Raw genomic sequence first — 19,962 nt, forward strand, 5'->3', positions numbered from 1 at the left:
TATTATACTGCTATATGTGGTATACATCTTATTGTGCCTTATATCAGTAATGTGACTTAACCTTTTCACCCCTAAAGGGACAATGCGTCACACGCAATCATTGTTTTTAAAAGTTGGATATACCATCACGTCAGAGATATGTTGGCCATCTGGTCGAGAGATTCCACTGGCTGAAACTTCTGAAAATCAAGAGAAACATATTATTATACTGCTACGTGTGGTATACATCTTATTGTGCTCTATATCAGTAATGTGACTTAACCTTTTCACCCCTAAAGGGACAATGCGTCACACGCAATCATTATTTTTAAAAGTTGGATATATCCTCCCAGACCTATCGAAAAATTCCGTCTCGGTGTTTTTCAAACGTTTCTTTTGTAACCTAAGACGTCAGTAAAATTCACTTGGCTAACTTTTCTGATTTTGTCTCTAGATCGATTTGTGTTCAGCAGTCCAGTAGTCCCATGAAATTTTGTACAGGCCTTATGTAGCCCAAATAATAATACCTGATTTGAAAAAAATAAAGATTCTCTTCCTAAAATAAGTCGTGGTGAAAGGGTTGAATTTGGCCTTTATAACCTCCCGGATATATGAGTAAGGATTTCTTGAACTTTGTAAAATAGCTCCTGAATTTACCACATCCTTTTGTTCCTCTTCATTTCGTGACGTCCCTAATCATCCCTTCTTTTCCTTCACCATTTTCCCTGCTTATGCGGGGTCGGTGTTACGAATCAGCCTTTTCCAGTCAGCTCGATTTTGAGTTTGCTCTCGGATTAGTCCCTTTACCCGCAGATCCTCATTTATACAGTTTCTCCATTGCTTCTTTGGTCTTCAATTATCCCTAATAGTCCTTAATTTTATTATACTAACCCTTTGTTTCCGCTTCTGATTTGATCAGAAGGGACTGATCAGTCCCATTGTGGTCAGTGTATGCTCACCTGAAGTCTTGTCTGTTCTCGTATTAATCTGGCCAGGGTGAGGAATGCCTCGTATATATCCTCCCAGACCTATCGAAAAATTCCGTTCTCGGTGTTTTTCAAACGTTTCTTTTGTAACAAGACGTCAGTAAAATTCACTTGGCTAACTTTTCTGATTTTGTCTCTAGATCGATTTGTGTTCAGTAGTCCCATGAAATTTTGTAGAGGCCTTATATAGCCTAAATAATAATACCTGATTTGAAAAAAATAAAGATTCTTTTCCTAAAAAAAGTGGGGGTGAAAGGGTTAAATTTGGCCTTTATAACCTCACAGATATATGAGTAAGGAAGGATTCCTTGAACTTTGTAAAATAGCTCCTGAGTTTACCACATCCTTTTATTCCTCTTCATTTCGTGACGTCCCTAATCATCCCTTCTTTTCCTTCACCATTTTCCCGCTTATGCGGAGTCAGTGTTACGAATCAGCCTTTTCCAGTCAGCTCGATTTTGAGTTTGCTCTCGGGTTAGTCCCTTTACACGCAGATCCTCATTTATACAGTTTCTCCATTGCTTCTTTGGTCTTCAATTATCCCTGATAGTCCTTAATTTTATTATACTAATCCTTTGTTTCCACTTCTGATTTGATCAGAAGGAACTGATCAGTCCCATTGTGGTCAGTGTATGCTCACCTGAAGTCTTGTCTGTTCTCGTATTAATCTGGCCAGGGTGAGGAATGCCTCGTCAATGTTGATGTTCTGTTTGCACGATACCTCGTAGAATGGGAGACTGTAGTTATCGGCGAGCTAGAGGACAAAAAATGGTAAAAGGTCAGCCACTCACGCAGACCTGACAGGCGGACATTTTCAGTCGTACCTGTCAGGTCTACCTGATAGTGAGTGGCTGGCCTTAGTAAAAGCGATTTTTTCTCCCGGACCTTTCTGGTCTAATTTCTAGTCCGGTCTTCTGCGATCTTTTGCCACAGCAAAATCATTCCGGAACAGCTTACTATACCACTGTGACCGAGTTCGTTGAAGATGAGATTTGACCCGAAATTTGTAAAGAATAAAAAAAGATATCTTTTCTCTATTCTGCCATACAACAGGTTGGTGGTCTCTAGTCATGTTTAATTGGCTCGTTCTGAACCGCACAGTCAACCATCGTGAGGACTTGTGCTTATTCTTTAAAAGTAGAGAGAACCCTTTGAAGAACTGCCAGCTAGCTAGGCTGGTTAGGGTTAGCTCTTCCTGTTTACAATTTCACAGCTAGACGCTAGTCTAATCCCTGTTTAACGTCCCCTAGTGCTTACCATCTGTGCATCTTTGGTTTGTACGGCTCGTTGTGTTTTGACGTCGCTCTTGTTTCCCGCCAGAACTTTCACCACATCCGGGGAGGCGTTCTGAAAGTGAAGACGAAATTTGGAATGGTTATTATATGTAGTACTTCGGAAGAATGAGTAAAATATGTACTGAATTTCAAACCCCGTACCTAGCACCCGGTAAGAAACAGAATAGAATATACCTTGTTTATCCTGCTCGAATGAGACTAAAAAGTCCCTTTACCCCAACAGTCTAAACACACCAAAAAGAAAGAATAGAAGAGAGCCAGATGGTCCGAGAAAAAATGACAGTAAACATAAAACCAGAATGAGATTTTTGGTAAAATAGTGGAGATGTCAAAACTACAATTTGGTGGAGATGTCACAACTACCAAATGTAGAGAGAACCCTTTGAAGAACTGCCAGCTAGCTAGGCTGGTTAGGGTTAGCTGGTCTCCTTCCTGTTTACAATTTTACAGGTAGACGCTAGTCTAATCTCTGTTTAACGTTCCCTAGTGCTTACCATCTGTGCGTCTTTGGTTTGTACGGCTCGTTGTGTTTTAACGTCGCTCTTGTTTCCCGCCAGAACTTTCACCACGTCCGGGGAGGCGTTCTGAAAGTGAAGACGAAATTTGGAATGGTTATTTTAAGTAGTACTTCGGAAGAATGAGTAAAATATGTACTGAATTTCAAACCCCGTACCTAGTACCTGGTAAGAAATAGAATAGAATATACCTTGTTTATCCTGCTCGAATAAGACTAAAAAGTCCCTTTACCCCAACAGTAAGAACACACCAAAAAGAAAGAATAGAAGAGAGCCAGATGGTCCGAGAAAAAATGCCAGTAAACATAAAACCAGAATGAGATTTTTGGTAAAATAGTGGAGATGTCAAAACTACAATTTGGTGGAGATGTCACAACTATGCCAGTAAACATAAAACCAGAATGAGATTTTTGGTAAAATAGTGGAGATGTCAAAACTACAATTTGGTGGAGATGTCACAACTACCAAATGACAACTACCTCATTTTTGGGGATGTCAAAAACACAAAATAAAAAGAAAAAAAAAATCCAATTTACATAGTGGAGACGACAAATCTCTTCTTCTTTTAAGTTACTTTTTTCCTTACTTGGTTGCTATTGCAACCTACCTCCTCTATATTCTTCAGCCAGTAGTTGAGATGTTGAAAGGATTCCAGATTGGTGACGTCATACATAAGCAGTATCCCCATGGCTCCCCGGTAGTAAGCGGTGGTGAGGGTTCGAAACCTTTCTTGTCCTGCTGTGTCCCTGAGGGTGGAAAATAACAGGGTAAGAGGTGTGTCCAAAATGAACCTTATCAGTTTAGGATAAAATCCGTCCGGAGCGTTAATTGAACCCGCGACTTAGTTATTACAAGGCAGACACGCTACCCTCCAGGCTGGCCAGTCCAGTTGAACAAATTGCATCAGTTCTGTACAGATATATCTGCCTCGGTAGCGTAGTGGTCAAGACGCTCGCCTGGTAAACAGGAGGGCGTGGGTTCGATCCCAGCCGAGGCATGGAATTTTATCCTCATTTGTTTGAGATTTTGACCACATAATAATGGAGCTCTAAGGGTTAGGTGGTAGAAAACGCCTCCGGCGTTAACCTCGCCTAGTGGTTACCTTCCACTCAAGAGTCTATTATTATTATTATTACTATATCTAAATCCAATCCATGTTGGTCAACTAATTGTATACAATAGAATACCTACATAGAGGGACATTGGCCAATAACTGGACTGTCTTCTGGCCTTGTTTCATTCAGCGATGAGGTGAACTTACCATATTTGTAGTTTGGTTGGTACATCGTCCAAGTCGATAATCTTCTGTTTGAAATCTATGCCTGAAATCACGAGAAGAAATTATTCCTAGTTGTGACAAATACATATCAGGAGATTCAGGACTATTCAGGAGTTTCCCATCAGTTCATTTCCTACGACCCTCCCAATATTTCGCTACTACATTTCTGGGTTCAAGGCAGGACACAAGTGAAAATGTGTAAAGGTTCCGCTCTTGTAAATGAGCGATCAGGTCCGCCTGTCAGGTATACCTGATACTTCATGAGCACACACTATCAGCTAGACCTGACAGGTACAGCTAAAAAGGTCTAACTGACACCTGATGAGCGCGCGCACACACTATCAGGTGTGTCAGGTCTTCCTGATAGTTAGTGGATGGCCTAAGATTTGGAGGAAAAACTAAAGTTTTTAGTGTGGAGTGGACGTGTTTGAGGCGCTGTCGAACGACCATGATGTAGACGTTTTGCCGTGACTTACCTATGGTAGAAATGTAAGTATCGTAGTATGTCTCATCACAGAACCTATGAACGATGCAAGTTTTCCCCAGTGACAAAACATATCAGGAGATTCAGGCTATTCAGGAGTTTTCCCATCAGTTCATTTCCTACTGTCAGCTGATACCTCATGAGCACACACTATCAGGTAGACCTGACAGGTACAGCTGAAAAGGTCTAACTGATACCCGATGAGCGCGCGCATACACTATCAGGTAGACCTGACAGGCGGACCTGATCAGGTGTACCTGTCAGATCTACCTGATAGTGAGTGGCTGGCCTAAGGTTTGGAGGAAAAACTAAAGTTTTTAGTGTGGACATGTTTAAGTCGCTGTCGATCGACCATGATGTGGACGTTTTGCCGTGACTTACCTATGGTAGAAATGTAAGTATCGTAGTATGTCTCATCACAGAACCTATGAACGATGCAAGTTTTCCCCACATTGGAATCACCGAGGACCAAAATCTTGTACGTCTGATTGCAATCCGCCATTGTTACCGGATGATGGTATTTTAGGTAAAACGGTGAAATTAATTTATTTCCTTGTTGGTACTAAGTGTTAGTTATTTTCATTTATTTGTTGATACTAAATTGTTATTTCATAGTTTTAGTTTTATTGTTTGTTCATACTAAATTTTATCTAAAAGCAGGTAGGTAAGTAGGGCATTTAGCGTCCTAAATTCGTTGAAGGTTAAAATCTTTATAGAAATTCAAGAAGTACCTACCTAAGAATCGAATATTTGTAAAAGAAGGTGTACGTTACCTAGGTTTTTAACTATGTTTTTTTATTTATTTATTTTTATTTTTTCCCCCAACTTAAACAATCTCTTGTCCTTCGTGGGGCCTCTCCTATGTTTAAATAAATAATTATTAGAATAAATAATACAAAAACTAGTCAACCTACGGAATGTTTTTACAATGTAGGTAGGTATAGGTATTTATTTATTACATTAATTTAATTACTTAGGTTTTTATTATTTTTGTTATTATTTTTTAAAAAAGATCAGTCAATTTTGTCAAATCACAGCACAGACATTTTCACTCTCACTTTTTACGCCTACTCGGGAAAAATGTTCAACACAAAATGAAAATTGACACACAGAGGGACAGCAACAATGCCCAGGAACTTGTACCTTTGCACAGGAATTTTCTGCAATCCGCGATCTTGGAAAGAAAAAATCGAAATAATAAAACACTCCACAAAGTTGATACAAAAGGTCGGTATCTATCTATCAGGTAGGTATAGGTATCTGTTCTATTTTTATACAATTTTACGTGGAAAAAAAATTAATAATAATCTTCCAGTATAGGTATGTAGGTAATTTCTTTAGTTGATTTTAAAAAGGCATTTGCAGCGACCTAGAAAAGTTGCAAAAAACTGCATAGAATTGTCTCCAGTTCTTTAGGTACCTAGGAAAAAGTAATAAAAAATAATCCTAATAAAAAAAGGTAATATATAAACGCGATGTTTTTCTCTCGAAACTCAGCGGGTGCACCCTACTTGCAACCAGATGATCGACTGAAGGCTCCCCGCTTTTTCGTCTGAAAAGCTGAAAAAAAAAAAATATCTACGAATTTCAGCGGAAACTGCTGACTGCTGACAGGAGAAGAAGGGAGGGTAATTGAGAGGGGGGAAAGTTAGAGGTAGAGGAGGGGAAAATGGAATAAGGGAAGGGAGAAAGAGGTGGTAAGGGAAGGGATGGTAATAAGTAGAGGGTAGAAAAGAGAGCAGGAGATGGAGGGAAAGGAGAAGAAATAGGGAAGAGAGAGAGAGAGGTATCTATAAATAGGAGAGAAAAGGTAAAAAAAAAGGAGTCAGCAAATAAGGAAGAAAGATAAGATGAAAGTAGAATTGAAGGATAAGGGAGGGAGGCGAAAGAATAACACGAAAGGAAGAAATAGAGATGTAAGCAAGTTGGAAAATGTAAAAAGGAAGAGACAGGAGACAGCTCAGAAATACTAATGAGAACAAAATAAGAAATATCTAAATCCAATCCATGTTGGTCAACTAATTGTATACAATAGAATACCTACATAGAGGGACATTGGCCAATAACTGGACTGTCTTCTGGCCTTGTTTCATTCAGCGATGAGGTGAACTTACCATATTTGTAGTTTGGTTGGTACATCGTCCAAGTCGATAATCTTCTGTTTGAAATCTATGCCTGAAATCACGAGAAGAAATTATTCCTAGTTAGTGACAAAACATATCAGGAGATTCAGGCTATTCAGGAGTTTTCCCATCAGTTCATTTCCTACTGTCAGCTGATACCTCATGAGCACACACTATCAGGTAGACCTGACAGGTACAGCTGAAAAGGTCTAACTGATACCCGATGAGCGCGCGCATACACTATCAGGTAGACCTGACAGGCGGACCTGATCAGGTGTACCTGTCAGATCTACCTGATAGTGAGTGGCTGGCCTAAGGTTTGGAGGAAAAACTAAAGTTTTTAGTGTGGACATGTTTAAGTCGCTGTCGATCGACCATGATGTGGACGTTTTGCCGTGACTTACCTATGGTAGAAATGTAAGTATCGTAGTATGTCTCATCACAGAACCTATGAACGATGCAAGTTTTCCCCACATTGGAATCACCGAGGACCAAAATCTTGTACGTCTGATTGCAATCCGCCATTGTTACCGGATGATGGTACAAAAAAATCGTAGCTGGGGTTTCTTTATTACCTATTTTAGGTAAAAAGGTGAAATTAATTTATTTCCTTGTTGGTACTGAGTGTTAGTTATTTTCATTTATTTGTTGATACTAAATTGTTATTTAATAGTTTTGTTGTTTGTTCAAAATGTTCATACTAAATTTTATCTAAAAGCAGGTAGGTAAGTGGGGCATTTAGCGTCCTAAATTCGTTGAAGGTTAAAATCTTTATAGAAATTAAAGAAGTAAGAATCGAATATTTGTAAAAGAAGGTATACGTTACCTAGGTTTTTAACTATGTTTTTTTCCCCCCACTTAAACAATCTCTTGTCCTTCGTGGGGCCTCTCTATGTTTAAATAAATAATTATTAGAATAAATATATTACAAAAACTAGTTAACCTACGGAATGTTATATCAAACACATCTATTCTCTGCTTGGATTTTACAAGATGGCCACCACTTTGCTTTCTAAGTCACCTGTTGATTGGAATTTGAAATTGATGGAAGACTGTATTCATATGCTAGATAAGGGTAAGCTTTCTCTCACTTGCTCTCTCTCTCTCTCTCTCTCTCCCTCCTTCTTTATCCTTTCTTCCTCCCTCTCCTCTCACACATTTCTTTCTTTTCTCTTCTTTACTTTTCCCTCTCTTGCTTCCTCCCTCTCACCCACTCTCTCTTCCTCTCTCACATTCCTTCTGAATCTCTACTTTTCTTCTCTATCTACTTTCCTCTCTCTTGCTCTCTTTCCCTCCTGCTTCCTTCTTTTGTCCCTCCCTACCTATCTTCAAATTCCTGCTTACATTAGTACCTATCAGAATAAAGCAGCTAAAATGCTAAAATTACTTTTATGCATGGTACATATTTATGTAGGCTACCTTTTTCTTACCTAGGTATTTATCAACTATGATAAATTAGGTATACATTTTCTCTCCTACAGGAATCTTACTTGGCTACAACAATCCTTACATGACAAAGGCTGTAGAGTTACTCATGGGCCTATACAATGCTATGGTCAATAATGGAAATAGTGAGATAAAGAGCAATAGGGCAGCTGTTACTAGTAAAAGCAGTGTGGTGATGTCTTCATGGAAAATTACAGGTACCCTACCTACCTTTTTGACCTTTGAATATAAAGGTTTTTTTTTTCTTTTTCTAAGCATTTAAATGCTTGTCACAAATATTGTTCCCCAATTATTACGTCTAGATAAATTTTATGACCTGACTTGAAACACCAACATCCAGATCCAAAGTCCACCGCGCTAACCAGTGCACCATTGAGGTTGGTTTGACCTTTGAATGTTATAAGCAGATTGTTCAGATTTTAACAATTTTTTTGACATTGCTGATTCATTTGATTCCTCTGTTTGCTGTGTTAAGTTCGAGTCTCTCTCTCCTCCCCAGGAATCCGTGGAGTTGCAATCCAGGAGCTGAGTGCACCCAGTTTGTTGACTTTCCAATCCGACTTCCTAACTGTAAGGAGACCAGTCAAACTCCGGGACTGTGTATCACACTGGCCTGCACTGGCCAAATGGGACCTCGCCTATTTTAGAAAGCTGGCTGGACTCCGATTAGTGCCCATCGAAATAGGTGAGAGTGTGTAGTACCTTAAACCTAAATTATTTTTATTTTTAAGCTTTTTTTTAACCCAATAGGCTTTTTAGGCCGAAGACACGGCACTAAGCCAAAATGTCAAGCTATTTTTTTTTTCCTTATTGGGCGCTTTAACCCTTATTGGGTCGTTCGCGCCGTAGTCCACGTTATATTATATGCGGTGGAATAGTTCCAATCTGTTCAATAGGTCCATGACGGAGTCCACACTTGTTTGTTTGCTCTTTCTTTCTCTCTTCCTCTCACTCTCTTTACACCCACGTATTTTAGGTTAAACGCTCTCTTATTTATGTAGGTACCTAAATAATAATTTGGTAGGTAGGTAGGTATGTACTTTAGCTTGGTGCCCCAGATAGGTGGTACCTACCTATAACGTGGGTGGGACCGTGGGACGACTGAGGAAAAAACAAACCGAGCAAAACAAACAAACTCTTTCTAAATAGGTACCTACCTATTTCCAAAGGTGGATGGTGACGAATTTTTTTAAAATTCCTCAGTGAATGAATGACATTTTATCACTTAAGACTGTCTTAAGATCACTTAGTGATGTCCACAGTCCACACCTAGTCGAGCGGCTGTCGATCGATGTCGACTGAACCGTACACACTGCCTCGACAACATAGATTCACCTCGTCGATCGACGGCCATTCGATTAAGTTTGGATACCTCCACCTTCAGATCTGAAGAATAAATGACAGCGTATGTGTACCAGGTACCTATGCCTATGACGTTAATTTGGGCCAAATAGAATAGAATGGAATATACCTACCTATCTGTCTACCGGAACATTTTTGTGAAACGTGCCCCATGTCTAGTCTACCTATTCACATTCAAAGCAACTGCCCCATTTCCACGTTCTCGAAAACGTGCTGCAAAAATTTGGACATTCTACAAAACGGGCTGCAAAAAAATGTAAACAAAAATTTGAATTTTTAAAAATTTTCGCGCCACAAGTTTTTTTATCGATGGAGCATTAGGAGCAAGTGAAAATGAAAAATGAAAAGCTGAAAAGTGGAAATTTTTGTATTAAAATATGAAAATACCTAGTTGACTCATTAATAAATTTATTATGGTTTCTAGAGATCCAATAAGGTAAAATAACACTTTATCTGTTGCTCAAAAGAATGCAGACATGTCAAATTCAGAAGTTACCTAATTTGATGGAGAATCCTGGGTAAGAACTTGACTGAAATCCTATCTTTCACTTGTTGAAATTTAGTTCAAGTTCTTCCCTTTAAGAAGCATCCTTCGTTGTAGTTATTTAAAGCGAATGGATTGATGCACCTATATTCAAGAAAATGTGGCTTCCCTTTATACACTACACAACAAAAATTTAATCACTTGAATCGGACTTGAACCACCAACCCTGTTGATCCTGAGTCTACCATGCTAACCACTACACCACTGAGGTCAGTGTTTCATGTGTCTATTCAATCAATTAACCAGTGTTTCTTTTCTTCCAGAAATTCAACAATGGCAAATCTAATTGAATCAAGAGAAAACATCCTCAGTTTGGAACAAGCAATCTATGAATATAATGTAGTAAACATGGAAACATTGTGCAATGAGAAGTATGAATTGTGGAGTTTGTTGGAGAAAATACATGCTTGGTTTCAGAAAATTCAATTGGATGAAATAGAAACAGTTTTCAGGTAAAATGAACAAGAAAAAAAGCCATAGGTACCAACTTTTTTTTAAAAAAAAAAAAAAAAAAACTGAGATTTAACTCTCGGTAAAATGGGTGTTTCAACGCCGTTTTTATTTTGTAGCAATAGACCAACTGCTGTGGTCTTGTCGTAGCATACCCATATTGTCCATCCTGTAGTTAGGTATGTATATCCTTCATCAGATGTGCGACAAGAGAGAAAAAGAGACAATACTTCCCATTTAGGTGCTGGGTCAACACGAGAACATCAAAAGCAACTCGTTGTTATAATTAGTAATTACAATCAAAATAGAAGTGCAAATTTAAATGGTAATTTTCCATCATTCTGAAAACGTGAAAACCTAGATCTCGTTTGTAACTTCAGTAAAGTAGGTAAGTAAATTCAATAAATTTATTTTCCAGAAGTAACTGCAGCGAATTTATTTTCCAGATCTCAAATGTGAAACTAGTCAATCTAACTCAAAGGAAGAGGCACAATCCAGTGCCCCTCACAACCAGACCCCTGGTCACCTCATAGAGTGTACTCTAAACCCGGGCGATATGTTGTATATTCCGCCCAAAGTGTGGCACCATGTGAGGAGTTTATCCACAAGCATCAGTGTTAGCTTCTGGTTCTGACACTGATCACCCTCAGAGGTAAGTAAGTATCTGGTTTTTTCAATATATCGTTGCCTAAGTACGCGATATTTGTGCAAATTTAAGTTAGGTATAAACGAGAAAAATGTGCCCAAATATCCCGTACACACGTAAAAAGAAAAAGATAAGACCACTTTTTTCGAGTCAAAACGGGCGAAATTTTTGCAAATTTGCATACACACACGCGATGATCTGTCGAAAGACCAGGTTGAGAGAGATGTCGTAGCTTGTGTACCGGTCTTAAAACTTCAAGAGGAAACAAAAAACACTGTCCGCTGATATTTCACAATTTGTACCTTTAAAAAAAGAAATGTAATGCTTTGTGTAATCTTAAACAAGTTGATATAATGGTTAGCACTTATAATTTTAAATGTTTATACAACACAAAAAGGGTAACTTCAAAAATAGTTGAAATATACAGGCTAATAGGTAGTATACGAATGGTTTTTAGGTTATTCAGAAGCCACGACAATGAAAAAGAAATCTCTTTTCTCTTTAAACTAACCCTATAACAACACGGGTCACTGCTCATTTGTGATAGCTCCTTTTTGTAGCAATTTTCCATTGACGTGACTTCTGAAAAAGTACCGTTTTAAGATACTATGCTTAAAGGTAAAGAAAAGTAAAAGTAGGTAGTAAGTAATATAAAATCACTCGGAAGGGTGGCAAAATAACGTTGTACTTAAGAACGTGGTTTTTTCAATTTGGACTAACCCGATAGAGGGAACTGTAACTGTTGAGGTCTTATCGGCCCGAAATCGAAGAGAGGACAGCTTAGGAGCAAGTCAGCCGTTCCAAGAAAGAACCTCTTCTGTTAGGGAAAAAGTTCATCACCGAAGAGAATCGAAACCTTGAACTAGCGCTTACAAAGCAGACGCGCTACCCTTCAAGCTAACTAGGCTACATTTGTTCCCACCAAAAAGTTCTAAATGAGGGTTAGTCCAATTTCCTTCTTGGCCAAAAAAGTGCATAAGATTTTAAGCAAGTGATTAGTTAAGCAACTCGTTGTTATAATTAGTAATTACAATCAAAATAGAAGTGCAAATTTAAATGGTAATTTTCCATCATTCTGAAAACGTGAAAACCTAGATCTCGTTTGTAACTTCAGTAAAGTAGGTAAGTAAATTCAATAAATTTATTTTCCAGAAGTAACTGCAGCGAATTTATTTTCCAGATCTCAAATGTGAAACTAGTCAATCTAACTCAAAGGAAGAGGCACAATCCAGTGCCCCTCACAACCAGACCCCTGGTCACCTCATAGAGTGTACTCTAAACCCGGGCGATATGTTGTATATTCCGCCCAAAGTGTGGCACCATGTGAGGAGTTTATCCACAAGCATCAGTGTTAGCTTCTGGTTCTGACACTGATCACCCTCAGAGGTAAGTAGAGGTTGGTCGCTCAAGCCCAAGTCAGGTCAAAATTTCTTAAGCTTCTGTGGAACAAAACAGTCCCCCCCCCTTTAAAGTGCTTTAACTCTACGGACAGCTGTAGGTCGTTCGCGCGGCACAAAACAGTTTGATAAACTAAATGCATACTAGTCAAGATGTCAAGTTAAAACTTGAAATTCACTTAGTTCCTTCAAGTCTTACCTGTTGTGGAGTCGTATTGCTGATAAAATATTTGCTGGATGCTAGCAGTGTGTTGGTTCCCACCTGACTGCCTTGGGTATTGGAATGGGAGGTAGCGTGCGTGAATGTCTCTTTCCAGCCGGACTCTTGACGTAGGAACGATAGGAACAGACTGTTATAGCACAGGACGGGGTGAGATGATATTCTGTATTGCTGATAAAATATTTGCTGGATGCTAGCAGTGTGTTGGTTCCCACTTGACTGCCTTGGGTATTGGAATGGGAGGTAGCATGCGTGAATGTCTCTTTCCAGCCGGACTCTTGACGTAGGAACGATAGGAACAGACTGTTATAGCACAGGACGGGGTGAGATGATATTCGATGTAGGAAATTCTGAAACAGGATTGTTTTTGGAGAGGTTTCATCAAGGGAACTGACTAACCTCAGTGGTGCAACACGTTGGACTTTGGATCTGGAGGTTGGTGGTTCGAGTCCAAGTCAAGTCAGAAAATTTATCTAGGTGTAATAATATTAGGGAACAATATTTGTGACAACCATTTAAATAACACAATTAAAAATTCTTTTTTTTTCCTTAAAGAAACTGTGGAATCAGAAGGCACCTTTTGTTACTTGTACTGTGTGGCACATATAAAACCGGTTATTTTCTGAAGATTTGTAAAGAAAGATATGATAATGTACTATGTATTTGGTAACACTGTACATACGAGTAAATCCATTTTTTTTTTTTTTTTTTTCAAGATATGACAGGCTTTAATAGTCAATCACCTCTAGACTTGCTCTCCTCCTATCAACAAAGTCAGGGTCGGTGATATCCGTACTGGCTGCATCATGCTTCCACACAAACGTAGGTTTCTTCTCGGGTAGAGGGGGTAGAATGACATACGGATAGGTTGCCTGAAGGTAGTTCTTCATTTGTTCAAATTCCGAGTAGCGACGCCACACAATGCTCAGCTTGTTTTGTTTGGGAATGAGTGACCAGTCTTCGTCAGTAACTCTGGAAATTAATGGTGAGAATTTAAAAAAATTGTTCCATTTGAGGGTAAAAGTTATACCTTGTTTTTGGTTAACCTGCCTTAGTTTGGTCGTTAAGACAGAAGGGCATAGGTTCAATTTCAGCTGAGGTATGGAATTTTCAACATGGTTGGGGGAATTTGTCCATAATAGAGTGGTAGTGTGCTGCTGGGTTAAAGGAACTCTCTAGACCTATTTCATCAAAATAATTCAACATCATTCTTCCTTATTATCAAAAAAGAAATCAGCGAATAAGGAAGAAAGATAAGATGAAAAGTAGAATTGAAGGATAAGGGAGGGAGGAGAAAGAATAACACGAAAAGAAGAAATAGAGATGTAAGCAAGTTGGAAAATGTAAAAAGGAAGAGACAGGAGACAGCTCAGAAATACTAATGAGAACAAAATGAGAACATCCCAGCTAGATACCTCTATACAGTCGAATCAGGATAATCAGGACTTGTGTAAGTAAGAAACATGGATAAAGCCCGCTCAGAGGCATAGGTGTAGGGGCAAACAGCCCTAAAGAATGGGTTAAGCTTCTGGATAAACTGGACAAAAGTCATGGACCTTTTATTTTTGACACAAAACCCTTTTGAACAGGAAAATTGAGCCTCTATAAAATTAATCTAAAGTTGTGTCCACACATAGTCAAGGGCCATCGATCCACATCGATCGATAAGCAGGAAAATATTGTTATTCCCTTTCGGAGTCCTACTCATCCAGGTTCGATTGTACAGAAATAGGAGGGAGCTGGGAGGGAGAGACTGTTTCCTCGTCCTTATGGGAGACAAAGATAAGGCAACTTGTATCAAGAATTCAAGATGGATGATGCATTGCATAGAGATGAAACGAAATGCAAAGTTGAGTTGACATGACAGAGACAGCATTATCTATAGGTAGGAGAGAGAGAGGCTAGGGAAAGAGAGAGAGAGAAAGGAAGTCTAGATTTCTAGAAGAGAGAGAGAGAGAGAGAAAGAGGCGAGGAAAAGAGAGAGAAAGGGAGTCTAGGAGAGAGAGAGAGAGAGAGGGTAGGTGGAAGAGAGTGAGACACAGTGGGACAGAAATAAGGGCAAGGAGAGAGAGAGAGAGAGAGAGAGAGGGGGGGAAATGTAACACGAAGATTAGAGAGGTCTCACTAAAAGGGGTGGCAAGAACATCCCAGCTAGATATAGAGTCGAATGAGGATAATCAGGACTTGTATAAGCAGGAAACCTAGATAGAAAGGCGTACACAAAAAGCCCACTCAGAGGCTTAGGTGTAGGGGCAAACAGCCCTAAAGGATGGGTTAAGCTTCCGGATAAACTGGACAAAAGTCATGGACCTTTTTTTTGGACACAAAACCCTTTTGAACAGGAAAATCGAGCCTCTATAATATTCATCTGAAGTTGTGTCCACACATAGTCAAGGGCCATCGATCCACATCGATCGATAAGCAGGAAAATATTGTTATTCCCTTTCGGAGTCCTACTCGAGAAAAGCAGAAAGAACTGCGCAGAAATGTATACGCACAAACACATTAATGCGTTGCCTGCGAGGGAGCTTTGCTCGGGGCATTTGATGTGACGTCATCGTCTACGGGAGCGTATGCCGTGACGTCAAAGTTCACGATTTACCGGCATTTTTTTTATCGATTTATCTCAGGATCTAAATCCATGACGGAGTCCACACTGGCGGTTGAATTGCCTAGGGATGGAGTTGTATCATAGGTGTGGCGTAACGGTTCATGAATAGGACAGCTGAGTATAAGAATAAGAAACATGTTGATTCACAAGCTATGTCAACCAGCCTAGTTATCTCGGAGGTGCGTCTGCCTTCGATTTCCGTCCGGGCAGATTTTGTCCTGAACAGATAAAGTTCGTTCTTGGAACGGCTGGCTTTCTCCTATCCTGTCTTCCCTTTCAGGACGATAAAACCTCCGCTGGTACAGTTCCTTCTATCAAACCTCTTAAAAAACTAACTTCTTCTTTATATCTATGACTGATCAATTTACTTGCCATAACTTAGGTATATTTATTTCTTTAGGTTATCTTTAGAATCTTTCTATCTTCTTTTGATCATCTCGTTCTCCATTTGTGTCTCTAGGTTCCTCTATCAAACTTCTTTTTTTTTTTGAGAAAAGAAACTCTTGTTTAAAAATGATAATAAACATTTAAAGAGCATAGGTAGGTAATTCATTTTGTTTGCTATCTCCCAGGCAAGAAATACACTGACGAGGATTGGTCACAACGTCTGATGAGTCTGAACCGGTTTCTAGATGAACATATGTGTGAACATAGTCACGCCTATCTGGCACAACATGATTTACTATCTCAGGTACTTATCAACTTACTTTTTTCTGGTGCTGTATGCTGTGTTAGATTACCTGGTATTTATAATTTCCCCTTGCTATGTAATAATACGAGGGACTATACATGTAATTGTGGTAGAAACCAACCAAGTACCTTGTGTTTATTTTTGTATAATTCTTTTCTGGTGCTGTATGCTGTGTTAGATTACCTGGTATTTATAATCTCCCCTTGCTATGTAATAATACGAGGGACTATACATGTAATTGTGGTAGAAACCAACCAAGTACCTTGTGTTTATTTTTGTATAATTCTTTAAGGTCAGCTCTAATGGTGTAGTGGTCACTGCGCTCGCCTTGCACGCGGGAGATCCTGGCTCGATTCCCGGCGGGGACAAAAAAAAATGCATCATAAAATTGGTTAATTTCGTGATTGACTGTCCCCACTCAGCCTCGTGAGGAAAATAAGTAGCTATGTAATACAAATGCGCATAGCGACCGGTGCCAGCATGGTAGGTAAACATTGGGTGCTGGATTATTGAGATTTTTGAAAAATCGTACAATGCTTGCCCATCGCTCCTCAATTTTATTATAACTTCATTTCTCAACTTTGTTCTGCAGATACCTCAGTTGAAACAGGACATTGTCGTGCCCGACTATTGCTATCTTCACCCTGGTGATAACATTGATAGCTCGCTTCCCATTGGTGACAGCACTAATAGCTCACTTCTCACGGATCAGTCTGGTGCTGAAGAGAAGCAAAGTGATGGCTTTATTCACAATGATGAAAATGAAGAGGAGACAGAGGCTCATCATGTGGATTTGAACATGTGGTTTGGACCTCCAGGTAAAAAAAAAAAGATATATATAATAATAATAAAATAGAATAAAATATACCTTGTTTATCCTGCCAGAATGAGACTAGGGTAAAGAGACTGAAAAGTCTAAAGAAGGTCTTCTATGTATATTTCATAGGTGAAGTTTACAAATAAATAAATTTCTATTAAATACAATTTTCCTGCTTTACAGGCACGGTAACACCATTTCACTGGGATGCCAAACACAATCTCCTAGTTCAAGTTCTGGGCTCCAAACGGGTGCTCCTAACCGGCCCTGATTCTCACATGTACCCTTATGAGGGACTATTGAACAATACGAGTCGGGTGGACCCTGAATTAGACCTGGACATATTGACCAGGGAGTTCCCGGACTTTGTGAAACACCCTGGAAAAGGTACCTACTATTTTAACTCTCCGTAAAATGGGTCGTAGAAGAAAAAGAAAAATTCTGTTGGTCCTCATTTTTCCTGCTCCATGACTTTGAAACACCACCCAAGTAAGCGCAACTGATCTATTACCTACAATGTACGTATTATGGGAAAACTTTGAACTACAGCTTTCTGACTCTCCATGACTTCACGTGACGTGAGGTAGTGTGTTTCTGCCTTATATTTCGTATCTCACTCATTCATTAATCACTCCCTAAGGTATACTCTCAATACACGCCTTAATATTAGTCCATGTGCTCAGACACTTCCTATTCATTCGGATCTGAAGGCCCACATAATTCCTCAGCGACGCGCGCAGGTCCTCTTCTTTGGTAACTTCGAACCGTTTATTTTCCTGCTCGCACCGGGATACGAACTCGGTCACTTTGGCTCCGGCCTCTTCCGTGTCAACCGTGAGAGCGGACAGGCGAGACTCGATGGTTTGCAGTTTGATCTCGCGAATGTCTTCGGAGTCGACGGAGCCGAAAATTTTCAGCAGGAAATTCGTTTGGCCGCCTGGAATTATTAAAAAGAAAAGGGGAAATAATGGAAAAGGTGTTCATTATTTTTCAAATTATATGAACAAAGAGGTGCTCTAATAAACTGTTGGTATAATTGAACAACTTGTTCTACGCTGACAGTCTAAATAAAGCACTAGTTATACTGTCTTATTGTTTCAAAAGTAAATAATTACAATTCAAAAAGGGGAATAAAATGAAGACTAATTTCAAGTTACTACCCCTTCTTCAGATAAGTTTGAAAGAAAGATAAGTAGTCAGGCGGGATACAACCTTGATTTATTCTCATTCAGAGAGGTAAATTCTTTTCATTTAAATATGTTTATGGAGAAAAAAGGGAGGGTTCTCAAATCACCAATGGGGGAAATAATGGAAAAGGTGTTCATTATTTTTCAAATTATATGAACAAAGAGGTGCTCTAATAAACTGCTGGTATAATTGAACAACTTGTTCTACGCTGACAGTCTAAATAAAGCACTACTTATACTGTCTTATTGCTTCAAAAGTAAATAATTACAATTCAAAAAGGGGAATAAAATTAAGACTAATTTCAAGTTACCAACCTTTTTCTGATAAGTTTGAAAGAAAGATAAGTAGTCAGGCGGGATACGACCTTGATTTATTCTCATTCAGAGAGGTAAATTCTTTTCATTTAAATATGTTTATGGAGAAAAAAGGGAGGGTTCTCAAATCACCAATTCTGTCAACTTTAATTGAAGGTATATGCTGAATGAACTTTCGAATAATTACGCTGATTAAACCTCGTAGGCACAAAAACTTGTGCTTTACCTACCTTGTTCTAGTTTAAGCTTCTCGTATTTCTTATCCGCCAACATCTGCTGACTTGTCTCCAGTCGATGTTGACTTAGTTCGTACTGTCTATACACGGCCTGCAGGGAGTTGGCATAGAGCCAGTATTCCTTGAGCTGATCTGCAATGAGTTCTTCGTCCTCCAGGGCTGGACTGATAAATTCGGCGATGGAGTCGAAAAAGTGGCCGGCCTTCTGCAGACCGTCGCCCATTTCCCAAGTTCTTCGTCCTCCAGGGCTGGACTGATAAATTCGGCGATGGAGTCGAAAAAGTGGCCGGCCTTCTGCAGACCGTCGCCCATTTCCCGTGTGTGTGTGCGTGTGTTTTTTTTATTATTTTTTTTAGGTATTTCTAAACCCTAGTTTGTTATTCTTGAGCTGAAAATAATATTGTAAGCTAAATTTGACAATTTAAAAAAATAGTGGCCAGCCTAGTTAGCTTAGTTGGTAGCGCGTCTGCCTTGTAAGCGTTAGGCGGTGGGTTCGATTCCCGCCCGGGGTGGATTTTATCCTGATGGGATAATGTTCGTTCTCGGAACGGCTGGCTTTCTCCTATCTGGTTCGATTCCCGCCCGGGGCGGATTTTATCCTGATGGGATAATGTTCGTTCTCGGAACGGCTGGCTTTCTCCTATCCCTGTCTTCTTTCTCTCTTAGATGTCAAACCTCTTCAAATAAATAAATAAATAAAAATAATAATAATAGAGAGCGAGAGTGTGTGTGGATTAGGAAGCCAGCTGTTCCGGGAACGAACCTTTTCTGTTTAGGATAAAGTTTGCCCCGGGCGGAAATCGAACCCTGCACCCAGCGGTTTCAAGGCAGGCGTGGATGGCACTCCACTCACATAGAACTTTGCCTGAAATAATGGAATTGTATTATAATAATAAAAAGACGATTATTCATTACAATCCACAATTATTCTTCTTTCTGAATGAAGCCCTGTAAGTACTAATGTACTTTTAGGGTAATTTATTAATTAACATCATCTATGCTGTTTGCTGTATTAGGCATGTCATGTTATTAATCCCATTAAACACATGAGACCTTGTTTAGACTGCTGGGGTAAAGGGACTTTTTAGTGTCATCTGAGTAGGGTAAACAAGGTATTATATTCTATTCTATTCTATTCTACTTACTATGACAAAATAAAAATACAAGAGAATTATAATGCACACAGAAACCAGCCCGGGTGGGAATTTAACTTGCAACCTAGCGTTACACTTTACATACAACATACATGCCAGATGTGCTACTTTCATAGCTAACTAGGCTTGGTGACGAGACACCTCATAGAAAAAGAACAGTGTTTCACGGCCGTTTTTATTTCGTAGCAATGAAACAACTGCTACATTAGATGCACGTAGTCTGTG

The 19,962-nt window shown here is 39.3% G+C and overlaps 4 protein-coding genes across 4 annotated transcripts in view; 1 reads left to right on the forward strand and 3 right to left on the reverse strand.

Moving 5' to 3' along the window:
• Window positions 1-7,617, reverse strand: part of LOC113465315 (GTP-binding protein ypt2-like) — a 9,899-nt gene extending 2,282 nt beyond the window's left edge. Inside the window, exons 1-7 of the mRNA XM_026820534.1 lie at window positions 7,202-7,617; window positions 4,920-5,055; window positions 4,037-4,097; window positions 3,383-3,521; window positions 2,755-2,844; window positions 1,606-1,719; window positions 138-179 (exon numbers count right to left, since the gene is read on the reverse strand). Coding sequence (XP_026676335.1) covers window positions 138-179; window positions 1,606-1,719; window positions 2,755-2,844; window positions 3,383-3,521; window positions 4,037-4,097; window positions 4,920-5,040 — 567 coding nt within the window. The 5' untranslated portion in view covers window positions 5,041-5,055; window positions 7,202-7,617. The remainder of the gene's footprint in view (window positions 1-137; window positions 180-1,605; window positions 1,720-2,754; window positions 2,845-3,382; window positions 3,522-4,036; window positions 4,098-4,919; window positions 5,056-7,201) is intronic.
• Window positions 6,649-7,218, reverse strand: LOC103505185 (ras-related protein Rab-1A). The gene is made up of 2 exons (XM_026820540.1): window positions 7,066-7,218; window positions 6,649-6,713 (listed from the first exon to the last, which is right to left on the reverse strand). Exons 1-2 carry the CDS (start codon window positions 7,184-7,186, stop codon window positions 6,649-6,651), a joined length of 186 nt encoding a protein of 61 aa, XP_026676341.1. The 5' UTR covers window positions 7,187-7,218.
• A 5-nt stretch (window positions 7,618-7,622) lies between the features above and the next one.
• LOC103505186 (jmjC domain-containing protein 5-like) lies at window positions 7,623-17,258 on the forward strand. Its single transcript, XM_008469503.2, has 6 exons — window positions 7,623-7,736; window positions 8,143-8,304; window positions 8,607-8,792; window positions 15,910-16,028; window positions 16,621-16,846; window positions 17,029-17,258. Exons 1-6 carry the CDS (start codon window positions 7,655-7,657, stop codon window positions 17,256-17,258), a joined length of 1,005 nt encoding a protein of 334 aa, XP_008467725.1. The 5' UTR covers window positions 7,623-7,654.
• Window positions 17,259-17,404: 146 nt separating this feature from the next.
• Window positions 17,405-18,806, reverse strand: LOC103505173 (sorting nexin-4-like). The gene is made up of 2 exons (XM_008469485.2): window positions 18,578-18,806; window positions 17,405-17,782 (listed from the first exon to the last, which is right to left on the reverse strand). Exons 1-2 carry the CDS (start codon window positions 18,804-18,806, stop codon window positions 17,481-17,483), a joined length of 531 nt encoding a protein of 176 aa, XP_008467707.1. The 3' UTR covers window positions 17,405-17,480.
• Window positions 18,807-19,962: the final 1,156 nt, after the last annotated feature.

Source organism: Diaphorina citri, unplaced genomic scaffold (assembly GCF_000475195.1).
Source record: "Diaphorina citri unplaced genomic scaffold, Diaci psyllid genome assembly version 1.1 scaffold155, whole genome shotgun sequence".
Taxonomy (NCBI): domain Eukaryota; kingdom Metazoa; phylum Arthropoda; class Insecta; order Hemiptera; family Psyllidae; genus Diaphorina; species Diaphorina citri.

Excerpts from the sequence above, each read along its gene's own strand:
- LOC103505185 (XM_026820540.1), bottom strand. The coding sequence starts at position 7,186 with ATGGCGGATTGCAATCAGACGTACAAGATTTTGGTCCTCGGTGATTCC. Across the intron at positions 6,714-7,065 it reads TACTTACATTTCTACCATAG|GCATAGATTTCAAACAGAAG; the intron begins GTAAGTCACGGC and ends TCGTGATTTCAG.
- LOC103505186 (XM_008469503.2), top strand. The coding sequence starts at position 7,655 with ATGGCCACCACTTTGCTTTCTAAGTCACCTGTTGATTGGAATTTGAAA. Across the intron at positions 8,305-8,606 it reads GTCTTCATGGAAAATTACAG|GAATCCGTGGAGTTGCAATC; the intron begins GTACCCTACCTA and ends TCTCCTCCCCAG. Across the intron at positions 16,029-16,620 it reads AACATGATTTACTATCTCAG|ATACCTCAGTTGAAACAGGA; the intron begins GTACTTATCAAC and ends TTTGTTCTGCAG.
- LOC103505173 (XM_008469485.2), bottom strand. The coding sequence starts at position 18,806 with ATGGGCGACGGTCTGCAGAAGGCCGGCCACTTTTTCGACTCCATCGCC. Across the intron at positions 17,783-18,577 it reads GAAGCTTAAACTAGAACAAG|GCGGCCAAACGAATTTCCTG; the intron begins GTAGGTAAAGCA and ends TAATAATTCCAG.